General features: G+C 44.3%; 1 protein-coding gene across 8 annotated transcripts; it reads right to left on the bottom strand.

Moving 5' to 3' along the window:
• Positions 1-8655: 8655 nt before the first annotated feature.
• Positions 8656-18739, bottom strand: MED7 (mediator complex subunit 7). 8 transcript variants are annotated; one of them, XM_066273120.1, is made up of 3 exons: positions 18674-18708; positions 12726-12805; positions 8656-10074 (listed from the first exon to the last, which is right to left on the bottom strand). In XM_066273120.1, the coding sequence occupies exon 3, from the start codon at positions 10055-10057 to the stop codon at positions 9356-9358; it is 702 nt and encodes a 233-aa protein (XP_066129217.1). In that variant the 5' UTR covers positions 10058-10074; positions 12726-12805; positions 18674-18708; the 3' UTR covers positions 8656-9355. The 8 variants fall into 8 exon arrangements, with proteins under 8 accessions (XP_066129217.1, XP_066129219.1, XP_066129218.1 ...); XM_066273117.1 differs by lacking the exon at positions 12726-12805 and adding an exon at positions 10849-11022 and having other exon boundaries at positions 8659-10074; positions 18670-18699; XM_066273119.1 differs by lacking the exons at positions 12726-12805; positions 18674-18708 and adding exons at positions 10849-11028; positions 18607-18647 and having other exon boundaries at positions 8659-10074.
• Positions 18740-19088: the final 349 nt, after the last annotated feature.

Genomic DNA, 19088 nt, shown 5'->3' on the forward strand with positions numbered 1-19088 from the left:
TCCCTAATTTTTATCTTGCACTGTCCAATCCTACCTAATTCTTTAGTTCATATCATATGTCCGATTATCTAAAATATGTCCTCTTAGATATTCTGACTTCCAGATTGCAACCATCCATGTGACTTATCTTTTTTTTTTTTTTTTTTTTTTGTATTTTTCTGAAGTTGGAAATGGGAGGCAGTTAGACTCCTGCATGCGCCCGACAGGGATCCACCCGGCACGCCCACCAGGGGGCGATGCTCTGCCCATCTGGGGCGGCGTCCCTCTGTTGAGACCAGAGCCATTCTAGTGCCTGAGCCAGAGGCCACAGAGCCATCCTCAGCGCCCAGGCCAATTTTGCTCCAATGGAGCCTTGGCTGCAGGAGGGGAAGAGAGAGATAGAGAGCAAGGAGAGGGGGAAGGGTGGAGAAGCAGATGGGCGCCTCTCCTGTGTGCCCTGGCCGGGAATCGAACCCGGGACTCCCACAGGCCAGGCCGACGCTCTACCATGTGACTTACCTTTAAGGGTACATGTAACATTGTGTGTCTATACTTGAAAAACCTGTTTTAAATTATATATCATATTGAAAAAAAAGAAAAAAATTATATATCATATTCACTGTATAAAATTTTGAAAAATGAAGTAAGAATAAAAATAAATAAATAAATAAAATGTAGGCTACAATACCAGTACCATGAAACACCCACTCTCAACATAATGGATCTCCTTTCAGATATTTTTCTGTGTATCTGTCTATATATTCATTTTAATGTCAATATACCCTATGGTGTATCACTAGAGAGTCTCACTCATGGACAACTATGAACATGATGAACACAGTGAAGGCACAAATCTTTTCCAGGAGAAGGTACAAATCTTTTCTTTATACTCCCCATTAAATCTCTGGTCATTTAGTAGATTCCAACTCAGATGGAAGTCTTTTATTTTCATTTTACTTTTTTAAAATTTATTTATTCATTTTAATGAGGAGAGAGAAGGAGAGAGAGAGAGAGAGAGAGAGAGAGAGAGAGAGAGAAGGGGGGAGGAGCAGAAAGCATCAACTCCTATATGTGTCTTGACCAGGCAAGCCCAGAGTTTCGAACTGGCAACCTCAGTGTTCCAGGTAGATGCTTTACCCACTGAGCCACCACAGGTCAGGCTATTTTACTTTCCTTTTGTCATTTCAGTGCTGTCACTTGCTGAGAGGGCTACTTCACACTAGAGATCCTGGGCATACCTAGAAGAAACCCTAAGTCTTTCAGTCTTCAGGATGACACATTTTAAGACAAATTTCTCCCTTACTATGACCACCTTTCATATAACCATCTTGTGCCAACAAACTCTTCTTTTCTCACCAAAGACTTTATGTACCTGTTGACAGAAAACCCAACTCAAACTAGCTTAATTATAAATTTTCTAACTGATACTATTGAAAAGTCCAGCTTCACTGCCTGACCAGGTGGTGGCACAGTGGATAGAGCGTCGGACTGGGATGCAGAGGACCCGAGATTCAAGACCTCAAGGTCATCAGCTTGAGCACGGGCTCATCTGGTTTGAGCAGAAAAGCTCACCAGCTTGGACTCAAGGTCGCTGGCTTGAGCAAGGGGTTACTAGGTCTGCTGAAGGCCCGCAGTCAAGGCACATATGAGAAATCAATCAATGAACAACTAAGGTGTCGCAACAAAAAACTGATGATTGATGCTTCTTATCTCTCTCTGTTCCTGTCTGTCTGTCCCTATTTATCCCTCTCTCTGACTCCGTAAAAAAAAAAAAAAAAGTCCAGCTTCAGGCAAAATTAGTTCAATGGCCCCAGGGAAGTCACCAGCCAAGTCAATTCTAGCTGCCTGCAGTGTTGGCTCCTTCCTCCGATTCAGTGGTGTTCCTCTCCATAGCTCATAGCTCATATCCACACACCAACATGTGGACCGCTCTCACAAAGGCCCAGGGATTCACATCCCCTCAAAGGCCCAAACTGGGTTATAGACTCATTCCTAACATTGTGTCCACAGGGTCAAAAGAGACTAATTGAGTTGGGCTGGAGTCACATCCCCAAAACTCATATTCTGAGAGTGAGAGAAGGTGGCACCCTCAAAGAAAGTGCAGTGAATTTTAGGAGGAGAACTGGTTGCTGGGCAGCAAAACAAATGCCTACTACAGACCCCTTCCCCGATGGGGCAGGCAGACGGGGGGCGGGGGGTGAGAAGGAAAACCTGCCCCTCTAAATATGTCATTCTTTTTCTTACAGAAGGCATTTTACTAATACTATGTTTTTTTAACTTACAAAGACACGCTCTTCACAACCCTGGGAAGATGATCAAGAGCTCTCATGTTTGTAGTTTTTATATTTAGCAACTATGGATGAATGGCAGAGAGCTAAAGCATGAGGTTACACCCAAACCAGTGCAAGAGCAAGCTTAGAGCGCTGGTCAGGCTCTTTGCCCCACAGCATAGAAAACAGGAGCCCTCCAGCACACATCAGCATTCTGAGCTACCACAATATTTACCCAAGTAACTTTTGAGGGAAATTAATATTCTTCCTGCCCACATAATCGAACCTCTTCAGAGTAGAGGAAATGGGGTGGGGTGTGAAAATTTTACCTTAATAGCTCAGTGGCCTCCCAGTGACGGAACTGAAAGAATGAAAGGGGTCTACTACAGAGAAAATTCTGTTGAGCTATGTATGAGTCACTGTGAGAACTCCCATCTGTGGTCTCATCTTGAAAAGGCAGGTCCCAATACTTCCCCAGGGCCATGCTGGTGATGTTGAACACGTTCCCCACCGGGGCTCCTCTTCTTTCTTTTTGTTTGTCTTTTGCTCCAGGTTCTGAGTGAAGTTAACCATATTCCTCAGTTTAAGGGACATACTCTTTCTCCCCTTATCAATTCTGGTGAGCTCTTTCTTACTCATTTTATGATTTTCATTTTATCCCTGAATCATATTCTCATTTTTCACTTCTCACATAAATCTACTTTACAAGGGAATGTTGAACAGTCTTCCCAACTACTTATTTCAGTTTACATTCTCATTGGCGGTGACAAAAATGTTTTCTTTTCTTTCTTTCTTTCTTTCTTTCTTTCTTTCTTTCTTTCTTTCTTTCTTTCTTTCTTTTTCTTTATTTCTCTTTCTTTTCTTTCTTTCTTTCTCTCGAGTACATTTATTAAAGCTGGAAACAGTGACACAAGGAAGGGCTTAGAATAAAAGAAACAACAGAGGCTTTGAAGACAGGTCACCAGGAGGCTTTGGGAAGAGCTGCTGCTGCCCATTGACCCCCTAGTTGCAAGAGTGTTCTCCTTAGAGCTTAGAAGATGCACACCTGTGGCTCAGGAGGAACAGGAAAAGGCAAAGGGAAAGTCATGAGCATGCTCCCCAGAGGGAGAGCGCCCTGACAGGAACTCTTATGATGCTCCATGTCTTTGCCAATATCAGTACTGTCAGACTTTAATTTTTCCAATATGATGGGTTTATGATGATGTCACAATATGGCTTTAAGGTTAAACTATTTGTGTAATGGAAAATATAACAGGTGTATGGACATTGCATAAACTTATAGTTTAAAAATAGTTACAAATCAAACACTCAAGAAATCAGGACCAGCCCTGCCAGGTTGGTCAGTCAGTTGGAGCGTTGCCCAAAAACGTGCAGGTTTGATCCTGGTCAGCGTACATAAGGGAACCAACCAGGGAACGCACAACTAAGTGGAAAACAAATGAATGCTTCTCTCTCTTTCTCTCTCTCCCTATGTCTCTCTGAAATATCAAGCGATTATATATATATATATTGGGACCCAAAACAAAAAGTAAAACATTGTCCATCTCCTAACGTCATCTCTGACACCCCCCACTCCAAGCCCATGTGTTCCTTCCTGATCATAAAAACTTCCCCCCTCTCCTGTAGGTAATAACTATTTTAAATTTTGCAGTAATTGTTTCCTTTTTGTTTCTTTCACAGAGACAGAGAGTGAGTCAGAGAGAGGAATAGACAGGGACAGACAGACAGTAACAGAGAAAGATGAGAAGCATTAATCATTAGTTTTTCATTGCACGTTGCAACACCTTAGTTGTTCATTGATTGCTTTCTCATATGTGCCTTGACCGTGGGCCTTCAGCAGACCGAGTAGCCCCTTGCTGGAGCCAGCGACCTTGGGTTCAAGCTGGTGGGGCTTTTGCTCAAACCAGATGAGCCCGCGCTCAAGCTGGCGACCTCGGGGTCTAGAACCTGGGTCCTCTGCATCCCAGTCCGACGCTCCATCCACTGCGCCACTGCCTGGTCAGGCTGGTTATTCTTTTTATAATCATTGGAAAGCTATTCATGTCTATTTTAAACCAATGTTGGGTATTTTATAAGAATTTGTCCATTTTGTCTGTTTTCCGATTTGTGGTTATAAAGTTATCCACAATGTTTTCATATTATTTCTTTTTTTTTTTTTCATATTATTTCTTACCATCTATATAATCTATAGTAAAGTCCCTTTGAATTTCTGGCATTGTTTGTGGCTTCTTCCTTTTTTCTGTATCACTCTCCCTAATAGGTAGCAGTCATTTAGAGCCCCAGGATCATGCACCACCTAAGCCTCCAGGCACCACCCCCACCCTTCCAGATCAGATGCTTCTACAAAGGTACTTAGCAAGTCTGAGACCTGAGGATGTTGCTTGGGGACAAATGAAGTTTCAGAAAGAATTAGAATGGGTCTATCTCTTACATTCTCAACAGATGGTACAGACCCTATGAAATGGGTACCATAATTACCGTAAAGAAATTGAGATTCAACCAAGACTATACACAGTAAACATTGGAGCCCAAATTCTACCATGCCTTGCTGTTTTTCTTTTAAAATTCAGTCTTATTCTGCTATGTACTGACTAAAGTGCCCTTCATATGTGGCAAGTTACATTTGAGTCTAATTTCCTCATCCATAGGACGGTTTCTATAAAATTTTTCCAATTTGATTATGCATTGACAGATCCAAATATGGGTTCAGACTATACCCAGCAACTTGCTCTTATCATATCTTGACTATCTTTCCATATAAGTACTCTCATTCTTTTTTTTTTTTTTTTGTATTTTTCTGAAGTTGGAAACGGGGAGGCAGTCAGACTCCCGCATGCACCCGACCGGGATCCACCCGGCATGCCCACAAGTGGGCAATGCTCTGCCCATCTGGGGCATTGCTCTGTTGCGACCAGAGCCATTCTAGAGCCTAAGGCACAGGCCATGGAGCCATCCTCAGTGCCCAGGCCAACTTTGCTCCAATGGAGCCTCGGCTACAGGAGGGGAAGAAAGAGACAGAGAGGAAGGAGAGGGGGAGGGGTGGAGAAGCAGATGGGCGCTTCTCCTGTGTGCCCTGGCTGGGAATCGAACCCGGGACTCCTGCATGCCAGGCCGATGCTCTACCATTAAGCCAACCAGCCAGGGCCAAGGCTCTCTTCTTGAATAGTAAATTTTGTATCCTGGCCAGGTAGCTCAGTTGGTTGGAGGGTTGTCCCAATGCAGCAAGGTTGTGGGTTTGATCCCTGACCAGGGCATATACAAGAGTCAACTAATGAATGCATAAATAAATGTAACGAATTGATGCTTCTCTCTCCCCCCACCCCTTTCCCTTCCTCTCAAAAAATCAATCAATAAATTAAAAAAAAAAATTGTAAGTTTACTCTCATAACAGAACCCGAGTTTCATCATCTTATTTCCCTCCATAGCCACTGGCTGCAGCTACTAAACTTGAGGTAAGAGTGCCACTTACTGTTAGATTCATTACATTGCAGTTTGAAACCAATTCTTCAATCTTTGATGCTAAATGCCAAATGCAAAAGACAAAAAAAGACTTAGGAAGAATAGCTGACCTCTGCTAGTTTACTAAGTACCAAAATTTTGCTATGTGCTTTGTAGCCATAAAACCACAAAACTGACCATTTCATGAGTAGGTATCTCCTTAAAATACCCATAGACGTCTAAGGCATAAATGCCTTAACATGTCCTAAGAGAGCTGGGTGGTGCCCAGCCAGCTCTGGTTTAACAAGCCCTCAGATGATTCTGATGCAAATAAACAAAATTGAAGCATCACTGATAAAGGTAATGCCTTTTCCCAGATGTTCACTTTTGGCATTTCCCTCAGTCCCTGGCTTCCAGTATTCCATTCCTAAAGGGATTTACTCTATTAAGGTATTCAGCTCTGGAGCTGACAAAGACAAGTTTAAAGTGGCCATGGGTCAATTCTATATGTGAAACATTGATCTCTCTCTTTAGAAATCTTTGCAGTGTAGCTGTTCCCAAGTAGACCCTGGTCACATTTCTTTTTTCTGGCATAAGTTTGGTGTAGATCTTTGGGCTCCAAAGACTCCAGTCCTCTTTTTTTTTATTTATTTATTTATTTATTTATTTATTTATTTATTTATTTATTTCAGAGACAGAGAGAGGGATAGAGACAGATAGGAACGGAGATAGATGAGAGCATCAATCATTAGTTTTTTGTTACGACACCTTAGTTGTTCATTGGTTGCTTTCTCATATGTGCCTTGACCATGGGCCTTCAGCAGACCAAGTAATCCCTTGCTGGAGCCAGCAACCTTGGGTCCAAGCTGCTGAGCTTTGCTCAAACAAGATGAGCCCACGCTCAAGCTAGCAACCTTGGGGGTCTCAAACCTGGGTCCTCCGCATCCCAGTCTGACGCTCGATCCACTGTGCCACCACCTGGTCAGGCCAGAGTCCTCTTTCTTAAGCTTAAATTGAAGGGTGAGTGGACTATCCCTCAACCCCTTCTGGGGGAACAATCTAGATATTGCTAACATTTTAGCAACTCTCAAAAGAAATCTCCTTACTTCTTTGCCCTCAACCCTTTACAACCTTGAGAGTGGTGGGCAAAGAGTACAAACCAATTTTTGGTTGCTTTGCAAATCCTTGCAGGGAAAAAAATAAAGCAATTGAAGCACATTATAGAGTTGTTACAAGATTTGCAACACAATTTGTATATGAATTTGTGGGTCTTGGGGAGAGGACTAAGATTTTCAATTCCACTAAGAATCTTAAGTTCTTTGATAGGATTTGATCTTGTAGGTCTTTTAAAAAAAGAATCTTAGGGTGAACTATTGCAATGGTATAAAGTAGCACCGGAAGTCTGATTTAAAAGTTTATATTATATGTCTTTCAATTGTTTAAATTGATTTTCAGGGAGAGAGGAGTAAAGAGAGAGAGGGAGGTAAGAACATCAATTTATTGTTCCATTTATTTATATATTGATTGATTCTTGCTGTGCCCCAACCAGAGATTGAACCTGCAACCTGGTGACTGGGGACTGTGTTCGAACCAACTGGGCAGGGCTGAGAATCTGCATTTCTAACAAGGCCCCCAGCGATGCAAATAAATGCTGCTAGTCCAAAACTACACTTTGAGAACCACTGGCCTACATTAAGAGAAAGGCTAGCAGAGACCTCAGATACAGACTCTCCACCGAGACTGGTGGAAGAGAAGTTAGAGAGAAGAGAAATACAGAATAAAATCTGTGGTCAAAATAAGATGATTTCTTGCCTGACCTGTGGTGGCGCAGTGGATAAAGCGTCGACCTGGAAATGCTGTGGTTGCCAGTTCGAAACCCTGGGCTTGCCTGGTCAAGGCACATATGGGAGTTGATGCTTCCAGCTCCTCCCCCCTTCTCTCTCTCTGTCTCTCTCCTCTCTCTTCCTCTCTCCTCTCTAAAAATGAATAAATTTTAAAAAAAAGATGATTTCTTGTTAATGTAGTTAAATTAGCTAGGGTTGGGGGAGGAGTTAACGAAAGGATGACATAGACCTCAGTCATTCAAGGGCACAAACTGATGGAACCTTTATCATCTTCAAAATGATAAAGTTGCCTGACCAGGCGGTGGTGCAGTGGATACAGCGTCGGACTGGGATGCAGAGGACCTGGGTTCAAGACCCCAAGGTCGCCAACTTGAGTGCGGGCTCATCTGGTTTGAGGAAAAGCCCACCATATTGAACCCAAGGTCGCTGGCTCCAGCAAGGGGTTACTCAGTCTGCTGAAGGCCTGCGGTCAAGGCACATATGAGAAAGCAATCAATGAACAACTATGGTGTTGTAACGCGCAATGAAAAAAAACTAATGATTGATGCTTCTCATCTCTCTCCATTCCTCTGTCTTTCCCTGTCTATCCCTCTCTCTGACTCACTCTCTGTCTCTGTAAAAAATAAATAAAAAGAATAAGTCTTGAACCAGAGAGCCCCCCCCCTTTAAAAAAAATGATAGCCTGACCTGTCGTGGCGCAGTGGATAAAGCGTCGACCTGGAAATGCTGAGGTCGTCAGTTCGAAACCCTGGGCTTGCCTGGTCAAGGCACATATGGGAGTTGATGCCTCCAGCTCCTCCCCCCTTCTCTCTCTCTCTCTCTCTGTCTCTCCTCTCTCTCCCCTCTCTAAAAATGAATAAAATAAAAAAAAATTTTTTTTAAATGATAAAGTTATCTTGGGTGTAGCCATTCATACAGCAGATGAGAAGAGAATGGAGGATCATGCAAAAAGCAGCAGGCCTTGATTTTTACCCTCATATTCCACTGTTAAGAGCTTAGCCACATGGCCATACAGTAGATGCAAGGAGAGTAGGGAAATGTACTGCCTGGCAGGGCACCCTTATCTCAGTAACACATCTCACGGGAGATACAATCTCCAGTGAACATCTAACAGGCTGCTACCAAACTCCCTTCCCATTGCAGGCTTCCAGCTTTAAGCACGTATGAGTTTAATTATAAAGGCAATATACAGCTAATTATATAAACATTTTAATTACTAAAAAGAATGGTTGCAACTGAGTGATCAAAGGGCTTATTATCTGAGTGACTAAAAAGTTAAGAGACGCATCCAGGATAGGGGCAAGAGGCCGAGATAGTTTGTGTATACAAGCAGTCAACAAGAACAATAAAACTGCTGTTTTATAACTAACTCCATGGGATTCCTCTTTTTTAACGTTACAAAATTTTTTAAGGATTAAGCAAATTTTTAAAATAAAGATTTCATAATTTCATATTTATACAGCTTGATATCCTTTATTTATTTATCACTCTTAAAGCATTCGACAAATCTACTTTTCAAGGATGAAGGTTTGCTATTACTGAGGCTTATCTTCAACACTTAGCACAACTCCGAAAACAGGAATGTTCCATACAACAGCAGCATTTTGCCTTTTAAGCTGATTACTCTTAATGTAGTCATATTCAGCTGCCTATTCTTGCCATAAAGTGAAATTACTGCCTGTGACATCTCATAATTGATAAAGTTGGAGTGAAGCTGTTTATATAACTCCTACTTTCATCTCGTTTAAGACTCTTCAAAAGCAAATTAACTACTATATGATGCTATTTACTGAAAGGAAAAAAGAAACACAAACAGAAAATACTTCACGGTCTTTCATTCATTTCATCAATTAGAACACACAAGGCAGCGTCTTTCTCTATAATCTGGTCTTTCCGATGACCTGAATTTTCTCTTTGTTGTTTACTCTGTCCAGGACAGTTGTTGCTTTCATCAGCATCCATTGGTTCAGTTTTTACTCTTATCCCCGCTTCTGAATGGGGCAAATCATCAGGCAAAGAAGCCAAACAATTCTGAATCATTTCAATGACTCTTTCCAGGTGCTTCTGAAACCTTTCAGCTGTTTCAAGCCGTTGCCGTTTCTGCACCTCCATCATGACCCTCAGAGTCTCCCTTGCTTGGTGAGGTCGGTATTCATTTATGAGATGATGCACATGTACAAAAAGCAGCTTAAGATCTTCTAGCTTCTCTTCTCGTTTTATACTCCCAGGGCTCCTTATCAAGATATCTAACAGATCTAAGAAATTAATAAGAATAGACATATTGAGTTTCCTCAGTTCTTTCTTGTGATCAAACTGCATAGGATGAAGCCGTTCGATGCCCTGACTTTCTAAAGGGCGGATGATGAGATCATCACACTGGAACTGGTTGCCAAACATCATATAACTGTCTTTTATTGGAGGTGGAGGCTTGGGAGCTAGGCCTTCCTGAATATTTTCATCCGTATACTCTTTGATGTACTGCATTGGAGGTGGTGGAAGGGCACTCACTTGCTGTGGCTCACCCATTGCGGAAGATCAAGAACCTACAGAAATAGACCAAAGATTTAAGAGTATCTGTACAAAACAAACCTACCCCATTGGGTGCCAAGAGACAGAATATTTCCCTTTTTTGCCATAGTAGTTTGGGGCCCAGGACAAAATTATCACTTAGTTTCTAAAACTAACAACAGGAAGAGGCTGCCATCATATTCTAATCATCCAATTACTTTAACTACTTAATATTTTCATCAGCACAAACAAATATGCTGCAGTAATTTTCGTCTACAAAGAAAGTCTACATTCCAACCTTACCAGTTAGCAGTCATCTCTGTCCTCCTCTCCATAGCCAAACTGCCGTGCTGTCTCCCAGTTCATGTCACTTTTGTTTTACATTACAGATTGATTTTCAAAAGCAAACACTTTGACAGAATTAACATCGCTATATTACAGACAGTTGGTATCATCTGAGCTGCTTTGATAAAATAATGATCCAATTTCATCTCCTTTTTTCTGCAAGGTGTTCCACAATTTTTCTACTTCTACTACAGAAATTTCAAACCCAAATGCATATTCTACAGCCATTAATAAGATTTATTTCATTTTAAGCTTAGGCATATCATAAAACGAGAAGATCGCAAGTGCTCATTTAGATTAACCTTATCAGATTTTCAAGATATAAAACACCATCCAGCCTGACCAGGCAGTGGCGCAATGGATAAGAGCATTGGACTGGAATGCCGAGGACCCAGGTTCGAGACCCCAAGGTCACCAGCTTGAGTGTGGGCTCATCTGGCTTTAGCAAAATAAAAAATGCTCACCAGCTTAGATCCAAGGTCTCTGGCTCAAGCAAGGGGTTACTCGGTCTGCTGAAGGCCCGCGGTGAAGGCAATCAATAAACAACGAAAAACTGATGATTGATGCTTCTCATCTCTCTCCATTCCTGTCTGTCTGTCCCTATCTATCCCCCTCTCTCTGACTCTCTCTCTCTCTCTCTGTCCCTGTAAAGAAAAAAATAAAAAATAAATTAAAGTAATATACCAGAGGCAGTTTTATACTTGGAATATGTGAAGTTCTAAAAGGGCCTTAGAACTCAGCCCTGAGTTTCCACCAAGCCACAGTGGTAGAGAGAACAGTGCTAAGTATCAATGAGGCAGTGACCATGCATATCACGCGTTACTCTAACAGCAGCAGCCCACAATTCACTGCTCTGCTAGCCTTCTGCATATTCGACCAAATCCATTGGATATTTTTCTAAGATGTTGTTACTCAACCTATCAGCATTTTCTTCCTTTTCTTTTTTTTTTTTTTTTATAAAGATTTTATTTATTCATTTTAGAGGAGAGAGAGAAGGAAGGGAGAAACAGGAAACATCAACTCCCATATGTGCCTTGACCAGGCAAGCCCAGGGTTTCAAACCAGCAACCTCAGCATTCCAGGTCAACCCTTTATCCACTGCGCCACCACAGGTCAGGCACCATTTTCTTCCTTTTCAAACTCCCCCCCCCCCTCCGCCAGCTTCTGTAAGCCTACATTTGTTTTCCTCCTACTTCATTAACCACTCTCAGTCTACTGTACTGCCTCTCCTTCTTTAGCCGAATTCTAATGTCAGTACAGATAATGGGGACATTTTACTGATAGGGAAGACCAGAAACTGGGAGGAATAGTTTTAGTCTGTATGTGCATATACAGGTGCATATAAAGGGATGAAATCAAATAATGGTTTTTTAAGTTTGAACACCCAGTGAGACATAGGATGTCTCAGAGGACTGTCCTGGACCCTCTTCTCTCTAAATTAGAAATTCGCCTGACCGGGCGGTGGTACAGTGGATAGAGCGTCGGACTGGGATGTGGAAGACCCAGGTTCGAGACCCCGAGGTTGCCAGCTTGAGGAGAGGCTCATCTGGTTTGAGCAAAAGCTCACCAGCTTGGACCCAAGGTCACTGGCTCGAGCAAGGGGTTACTCAGTCTGCTGTAGGCCCTCAGTCAAGGCACGTATGAGAAGGCATTCAATAAACAATTAAGGTGTTGCAATGCACAACGAAAAACTAATGATTGATGCTTCTCATCTCTCTGTTCCTGTCTGTCTGTCCCTGTCTATCCCTCTCTCTGACTCTCTGTCTCTGTAAAAAGTAAAAATAAAAAATAAATTAAAAATAAATTAGAAATTCACTAACTTAAATACCAAAGAGAGCCCTGGCTGGTTGGCTCAGCGGTAGAGCGTCGGCCTAGCCTGCGGAGGACCCGGGTTCGATTCCTGGCCAGGGCACACAGGAGAAGCGCCCATTTGCTTCTCCACCCCTCCGCCGCGCCTTCCTCTCTGTCTCTCTCTTCCCCTCCCGCAGCCAAGGCTCCATTGGAGCAGAGATGGCCCGGGCGCTGGGGATGGCTCTGTGGCCTCTGCCTCAGGCGCTAGAGTGGCTCTGGTCACAACATGGCGACGCCCAGGATGGGCAGAGCATCGCCCCCTGGTGGGCAGAGCGTCGCCCCCATGGTGGGCGTGCCGGGTGGATCCCGGTCGGGCGCATGCGGGAGTCTGTCTGACTGTCTCTCCCTGTTTCCAGCTTCATAAAAAAAAAAAAATGCAAAAGAAAATGCAAAAAAAAAAATACCAAAGAGAGCCTGACCTGTGGTGGCGCAGTGGATAAAGCGTCGACCTGGAAATGCTGAGGTCGCCGGTTCGAAACCCTGGGCTTACCTGGTCAAGGCACATATGGGAGTTGATGCTTCCTGCTCCTCCCCCTTCTCTCTCTCTGTTTCTCTCTCTCTTTCTCCTCTCTAAAAATGAATAAATAAATAAAAATTTAAAAAAAGAATATTTAAAAAAAAAAAAATACCAAAGAGAAAGGCTGGCAACATAAAGAGTGAAGCACTATGGGGCAGGGAGTAGAGTGAACTATGTCAGATCTCAGAACCTCCAGCCATTAGCATTTACGTGGGAATGAAGTCATTGTTCCTCAATTTCTTAAGTTTTTCATGAGAGGTCAAAACCCAGATTTTTACGTGGATTCTCTCAAATTTTTTTTTTTTTCTTATGCAGCAGCCTTGTTCCAGTGTTAGTAGTATCTGTTCTGCTGAAGCAAGAACGATCTTTTTTTTTTTCTTCCTGAATTTGGAAACAGACTCCCACACGCGCCCAACCGGGATCCACCCGGCATGCCCACCAAGGGGCGATGCTCTGCTCATCTGGGGCGTCGCTTTGCCGCAATCAGAGCCATTCTAGTGCCTGAGGCAGAGTCCAAAGAGCCATCCTCAGCGCCTGGGCCAACTTTGCTCCAATGGAGCCTTGGCTGCGGGAGGGGAAGAGAGAGAGAGAGGAAGGAGAGGGGGAGGGGTGGAGAAGCAAATGGGCGCTTCTCCTGTGTGCCCTGGCCGGGAATCAAACCCGGGACTCCTGCACACCAGGCTGACGCTCTACCACTGAGCCAACCAGCCAGGGCCACGAACAATCTATTTTTTTTTTTTTTTCAGAGACAGAGCGAGAGTCAAAGAGAGGGATAGATAGGGACAGACAGAGAGGAATGCAGAGAGATGAGAAGCATTAATCATCAGTTTTTTGTTGTGGCACTTTAATTGTTCATTGATTGCTTTCTCATATGTGCCTTGACAAATAGGCCTTCAGCAGACCGAGTAACCCCTTGCTCAAGCCAGCAACCTTGGGTCCAAGCTGGTGAGCTTTGCTCAAACCAGATGAGCCAGTGCTCAAGCTGGCAACCTTGGGGTCTTGAGCCTGGGGTCCTTCTGCATCCCACCCAGTCCGACGCTCTATCCACTGTGCCACTGCCTGGTCAGGCCGAACAATCTACTTTTAAATACTGCTAATTAATTCCAGAAATTGTCAAAGACTATGGAGTCAAAAAGAGCTTATCTACAATCATGTGGTCTGCTGGCCACAAGACTAGTTTTAGACCTCTGCTATATTTCTCTACTGGGTAATAAAAGTTAATTCTGTAGCTTTTAATATCATTTGTATCAGTGGTTCTCAGCCAGGATCAGTTTTGCCCACCAACAAAACATATGGCAAGGTCTGGAGACATTTTTAATTGTCACACTTGGAGGAAGGGATGTTAGTGGCAGCTAATGAGTACAGGCTGGGGATGCTGCTAAACACAATGCACAGGACAGCCCTTCCCAACAATGAATTGTCCAGCTCAAAATGTCGATATATCCTGTCAAAGTGGAAAAACCCTGATCTATGTTTATTACATTTACATCTCTAGTGCAGACTGCCTCTGAGCTCCTTCCGTAGGTCTCATAAGGTATTCAAACTTAAAAAAAAGTATTTGATTTTATTCCCTTTATAAACTTTTATGTACACATAGAGCCTAAATCTATTCCTCCCAGTTTCTAATCTTCCCTATCTCAATAAATGTCTCCATTATCCACTTACTGTTTCAAGCCAGAAACCTAGTTTATCTTAATCCTCCACTTTTATCCAACTCCTCTGAAGTCCTTTCTTTAAATTTTTTTCTTTTATTTATTCATTTTAGAGAAGGGGGATTGGGAGAGAGACAGAAAGAAAGAGAGAGAGAGAGAGAGAGAGAGAAAGAGTCTACTTGCTGTTCTTCCTGCTTCAGACACTAGCTTAAAATGTAACCACTAAAGAAAGAACGTCTCTGATTATTCACAAAAAGCAGATACTGCCTTCTGGCTTTTATTTTCTGTACCAGTATCTGATTTGGCTCCCCAACTGGACAATAAGGTCCATGAGGAGAAAAATTTTGACTATCATAGTTCTCACTGTGTCCACAACCTTGCACAAAGAAGCTTCATAAATATTTTTCGAGCAGCTCCATCTATTTCAAGAAGGCTCCAAATCAACAAGAATTTGGAAGTAGGTACAAACATCCTTAATATGACAATGAATATCCAGGGATGATGATGCTGATGACAGATAACATCTGAGTGCATACTATATGCCAGACACTTTTCTAAATACTCTTCCCATTCCATTTTAGGGATGAGACAACTATGGCTCAGAAAGGTTGAGGTACCTGTGTAACATCAGAATAAGTAGCAGAGGAAGGATCCAGAGTCTAAAAACCTCAAACGCTACCTTTCAAGGAACACTGCCTCCATCCCAGTGCTGCTTACAATCTATCAAGGAAATAATTTCAGTTTTGTTGGGGTTTTTTTTTGTGACAGAGAAAGAGACAGACAGAGAGAGATAACAGACAGGAAGAGAGAGAGATGAGAAGCACAATTCTTCATTGTGGCACCTTAGTTGTTCAGTGGTTGCTTTCTCATATGTGCCTTGACTGGGGGCTCTAGCTGACCGAAGGACCCCTTGCTCGAGCCAGCGACCTTGGGCTCTAGCTGGTGAGCCTTGTTCAAACCAGATGAGCCTGTGCTCAAGCTGGCGACCTCAAGGTTTCAAACCTGCATTCTCTGTGTCCCAGTTCAACGCTCTATCCACTGCGCCACTGCCTGGTCAGGAGGAAATGACCCCAGTTGTTTGGGGTTTTTTTTGTATTTTTCTGAAGCTGGAAACGGGGAGAGACAGTCAGACAGACTCCCGCATATGCCCGACCGGGATACACCCGGTACGCCCACCAGGGGGCGTCGCTCTGCCGCGACCAGAGCCACTCTAGAGCCTGGGGAAAAGGCCAAGGAGCCATCCCCAGCGCCCGGGCCATCTTTGCTCCAATGGAGCCTCAGCTGTGGGAGAGGAAGAGAGAGACAGAGAGGAAGGGGGGGGGGGGTGGAGAAGCAAATGGGCGCTTCTCCTATGTGCCCTGGCCGGGAATTGAACCTGGGTCCCCTGCACGCCAGGCCGACGCTCTACCGCTGAGCCAACCGGCCAGGGCCAAAATGACCCCAGTTTTAAGGGTGACTGCAAAAGACCACATGAAGAGGGGAAAGGGTCAAATACATAGAGACTAGACTTTGGGTGATGAGCACACAATTAATTATAAAGGTTGTATTGTAAATATATATACCTGAAACTTACATAATCTTATTAACCAATGTCAACCCAATAAATTTAATAAAAATATATAAATCTAAAGTTCCATATAGGAAAAAATATCATAAGCAAAATCAAAAGGCAGTCTCATTTTTCTGAGATAAAAAGTGCTTGCAACAAAGAGCAAATACTAGAAGTTTTATTTTGATTTTTTTTAAGCTTTTTTTTTTTTTTAACAGGGACAGAGAGAGTCAGAGAGAGGGACAGAGAGGGACAAACAGGAACAGAGAGAAGCATCAATCATCAGTTTTTCATTGCAACACCTTAGCTGTTCATTGATTGCTTTCTCATATGTGCCTTGACCGCGGGCCTTCAGCAGACCGAGTAACCCCTTGCTCGATCCAGTGACCTTGGGTCCAAGCTGGTGAGCTTTTTGCTCAAGCCAGATGAGCCCGCACCAAGCTGGCGACCTCAGGGTCTCGAACCTGGGTCCTTTGCATCCCAGCCCAAAGCTCTATCCACTGCGCAACCGCCTGGTCAGGGTTATTTTGATTTTTTAAAAACAAATTTTCTGACTCCATCCCCACTAGAAAGCACTATGACTTCAGTAACTGCCTGTCTTGTTCACAACACTGTCTCCAGCACCTCAAACAACACCTAAAAAGTGCTAGGTCCTTTATGAAGATCCACTGAATGAGTCTTTGATAAAAAAAATCTGTATTTTCTGGCCCTGGCCAGTTGGCTCAGTGGATAGAGCATCAGCCAGGCATGCAGACATCCCAAATTCAATCCCAGTCAGGGCACACATGAGAAGCAACCCCTGCTTCTCTTCCCCTCCCCCTCCTCTCTCTACCCCTCTCGCAGCCAGTGGCTGATTGGTTTGAGCACTGGCCCTGGGCGCTAAGGACAAGTCAGCTGGTTCGAGCGCTGGCCCCTGTGGGAGTCTGTCTATTTCCCCTCCTATAACTTAAAAAATTTTTTTCTTTTAAATAAATAAATAATAAAACCTACATTAAGACAATAGGCAAAAGATGACAAAGAACATGCAAATCTTAAATAAAGGTCAGGCTAATACACTTTTTAAACCATCTTCTATGTGGCAAGGCCTGGATACCAGCAGAAGTCTCATTCTCCTTCCTGTTACTTCAGAATGGTGAGCCCAATTTTAGAAGCAGGCTTTTAGCTATCCCAGCCGTTTGGGGACGCCTTCTCAGGTGAAGAGCGCGCACTCACCTCAGTTACCATGGAAGCTACCATCATGACCACATAACACTCTTAGGTGGTAGGCCAGTACCACCCTCGAGAATTTTCATATAAAACTGATAAGAAGACAATACAAATTTGGAACTTAATTTGGCAGTATCAAAAATGTCAAGGCTCATATTCTTTGAAACAACAATTCTATTTCTAGAAATTTATGGAACAAGTACACAAAAAATTGTTTAATGCAGCACTGTTTAAAAAGAGTAGGAAAAGTTGGAATCAATGCATGATTTCATCAATATGAGGACTGAATAAAATGTCTATATAACACAAAACAGCCGTTAAGGAAAAGGGGGTGAAAGTGCGTAGGATGGGGGTTATGAACACTGTACTGTTCCATTCATTTACTATGACAGCTGCAAATAGTTATAATCAACTCCCCCCCCCCCCAAGCTGGAAGCAGGGAGGCAGTCAGACAGACTCCCGCATGCGCCCAACCGGGATCCACCCAGCACGCCCACCAGGGGGCGTTGTTCTGCTGCGACCAGAGCCACTCTAGCGCCTGGGGCAGAGGCCAAGGAGCCATCCCCAGCGCCCGGGCCATCTTTGCTCCAATGGGGCCTCGCTGCGGGAGGGGAAGAGAGAGACAGAGAGGAAGGAGAGGGGGAGGGGTGGAGAGGCAGATGAGCGCCTCTCCTGTGTGCCCTGGCCGGGAATGGAACCCGGGACTCCTGCAGCCAGGCCGACGCTCTACCACTGAGCCAACCAGCCAGGGCTATAATCAACTTTTAAAAACTCCTTAACATGAATTCAGGCATAGAAACGTTGTATGAAGAGTACACAAAAAGCATCCCATATTCTTCAGGCAGATTCACCAAATACTAATTTAACATTTTCCCTCAGTTGTCTTATTGGTCTCTCATCTCTTGACCCCCAAACACTGCAGTACATATCCCCAAAACAAGAATGTTCTCCTTTTAACGACATAATTACCAAAATCAGAGAACTGGCATCTCAAAATAAATTGTAGATTTTATCGCGCAATCACGTCTCTAACTGCAGGCCGCCAGGCGACGGAGGTCGCCACTGAGGACAGCGCCCGGTGCCTCAGCGGGTTATCCGGGCTCCACCCCCCGACATCCGATCCCCTTCGTCTGCTGTGACTCGGGCTGCGACAAAGGAGTTTTAAAAACTCCCCCAGAGGCAACTCCGACCGACCTCCCTCCCCGCCCCGTCAGGTCAGCGAGTTCCGGGCTATTCCCTGATGATATCCCCGATTCCCAGAGGCCGGAGGGGCCAAATGCCTCGCCAAGGCCGCGCGGCTTAGCAAACCGGGCCCCCAGCCTCCAGTCCGGCTCGGCCGCCCCGCCCCGCACGGAGGAAGCCCCGGGCCCCACGCGAGGCAAGGAGGCCGCGCTGAGGGACGCGGGCACTGCGCTCCAGGCCTCCCCCGTTCCCCGTCTGCCCTGACCAAGCTGCGGAGTCCGGGAAGAGAAAAGCGGGCGGAACGCAGTTCCAAGATGTTACCGCCCACTCACCTCGGCCCTGAGCTCACTCTGGTAACCGCTTTCCCCACCGCAGGCGAAATCCGATTTCCGGCGTCCTCCGCCCGGAAAAAGCCAACGATCCTGTCTCTCTATTGGCTGAAAGAGCTGTCCCTTAACTGAGACTCCTATCCCGCCTCACACCGCTGGCTCGCTATTGCGCCTGCGCATACCATGTCTCTTCCTTCACGCCTCACCTTCCTGCAATGTGGCGGCCTAGTCGCCAGGGGGCGGGAGGCAGGGGGTGGAGTGGGGTAGTACCTCCACTTTCTGTCAGTAAAAGTAGCCACTGGTAGGTCCGTTTCTTCTCTTTTTGTTTCTTAACGCTTAAAATAAACAAGGCTTTTTATCTCCATGCCTTACATAAAAGTTAGAAAATACAGATAAGCAGGTATCTTAAAAAATTGTG

The sequence above is a fragment of the Saccopteryx bilineata genome, chromosome 4 (genome assembly GCF_036850765.1).
Source record: "Saccopteryx bilineata isolate mSacBil1 chromosome 4, mSacBil1_pri_phased_curated, whole genome shotgun sequence".
Taxonomy (NCBI): domain Eukaryota; kingdom Metazoa; phylum Chordata; class Mammalia; order Chiroptera; family Emballonuridae; genus Saccopteryx; species Saccopteryx bilineata.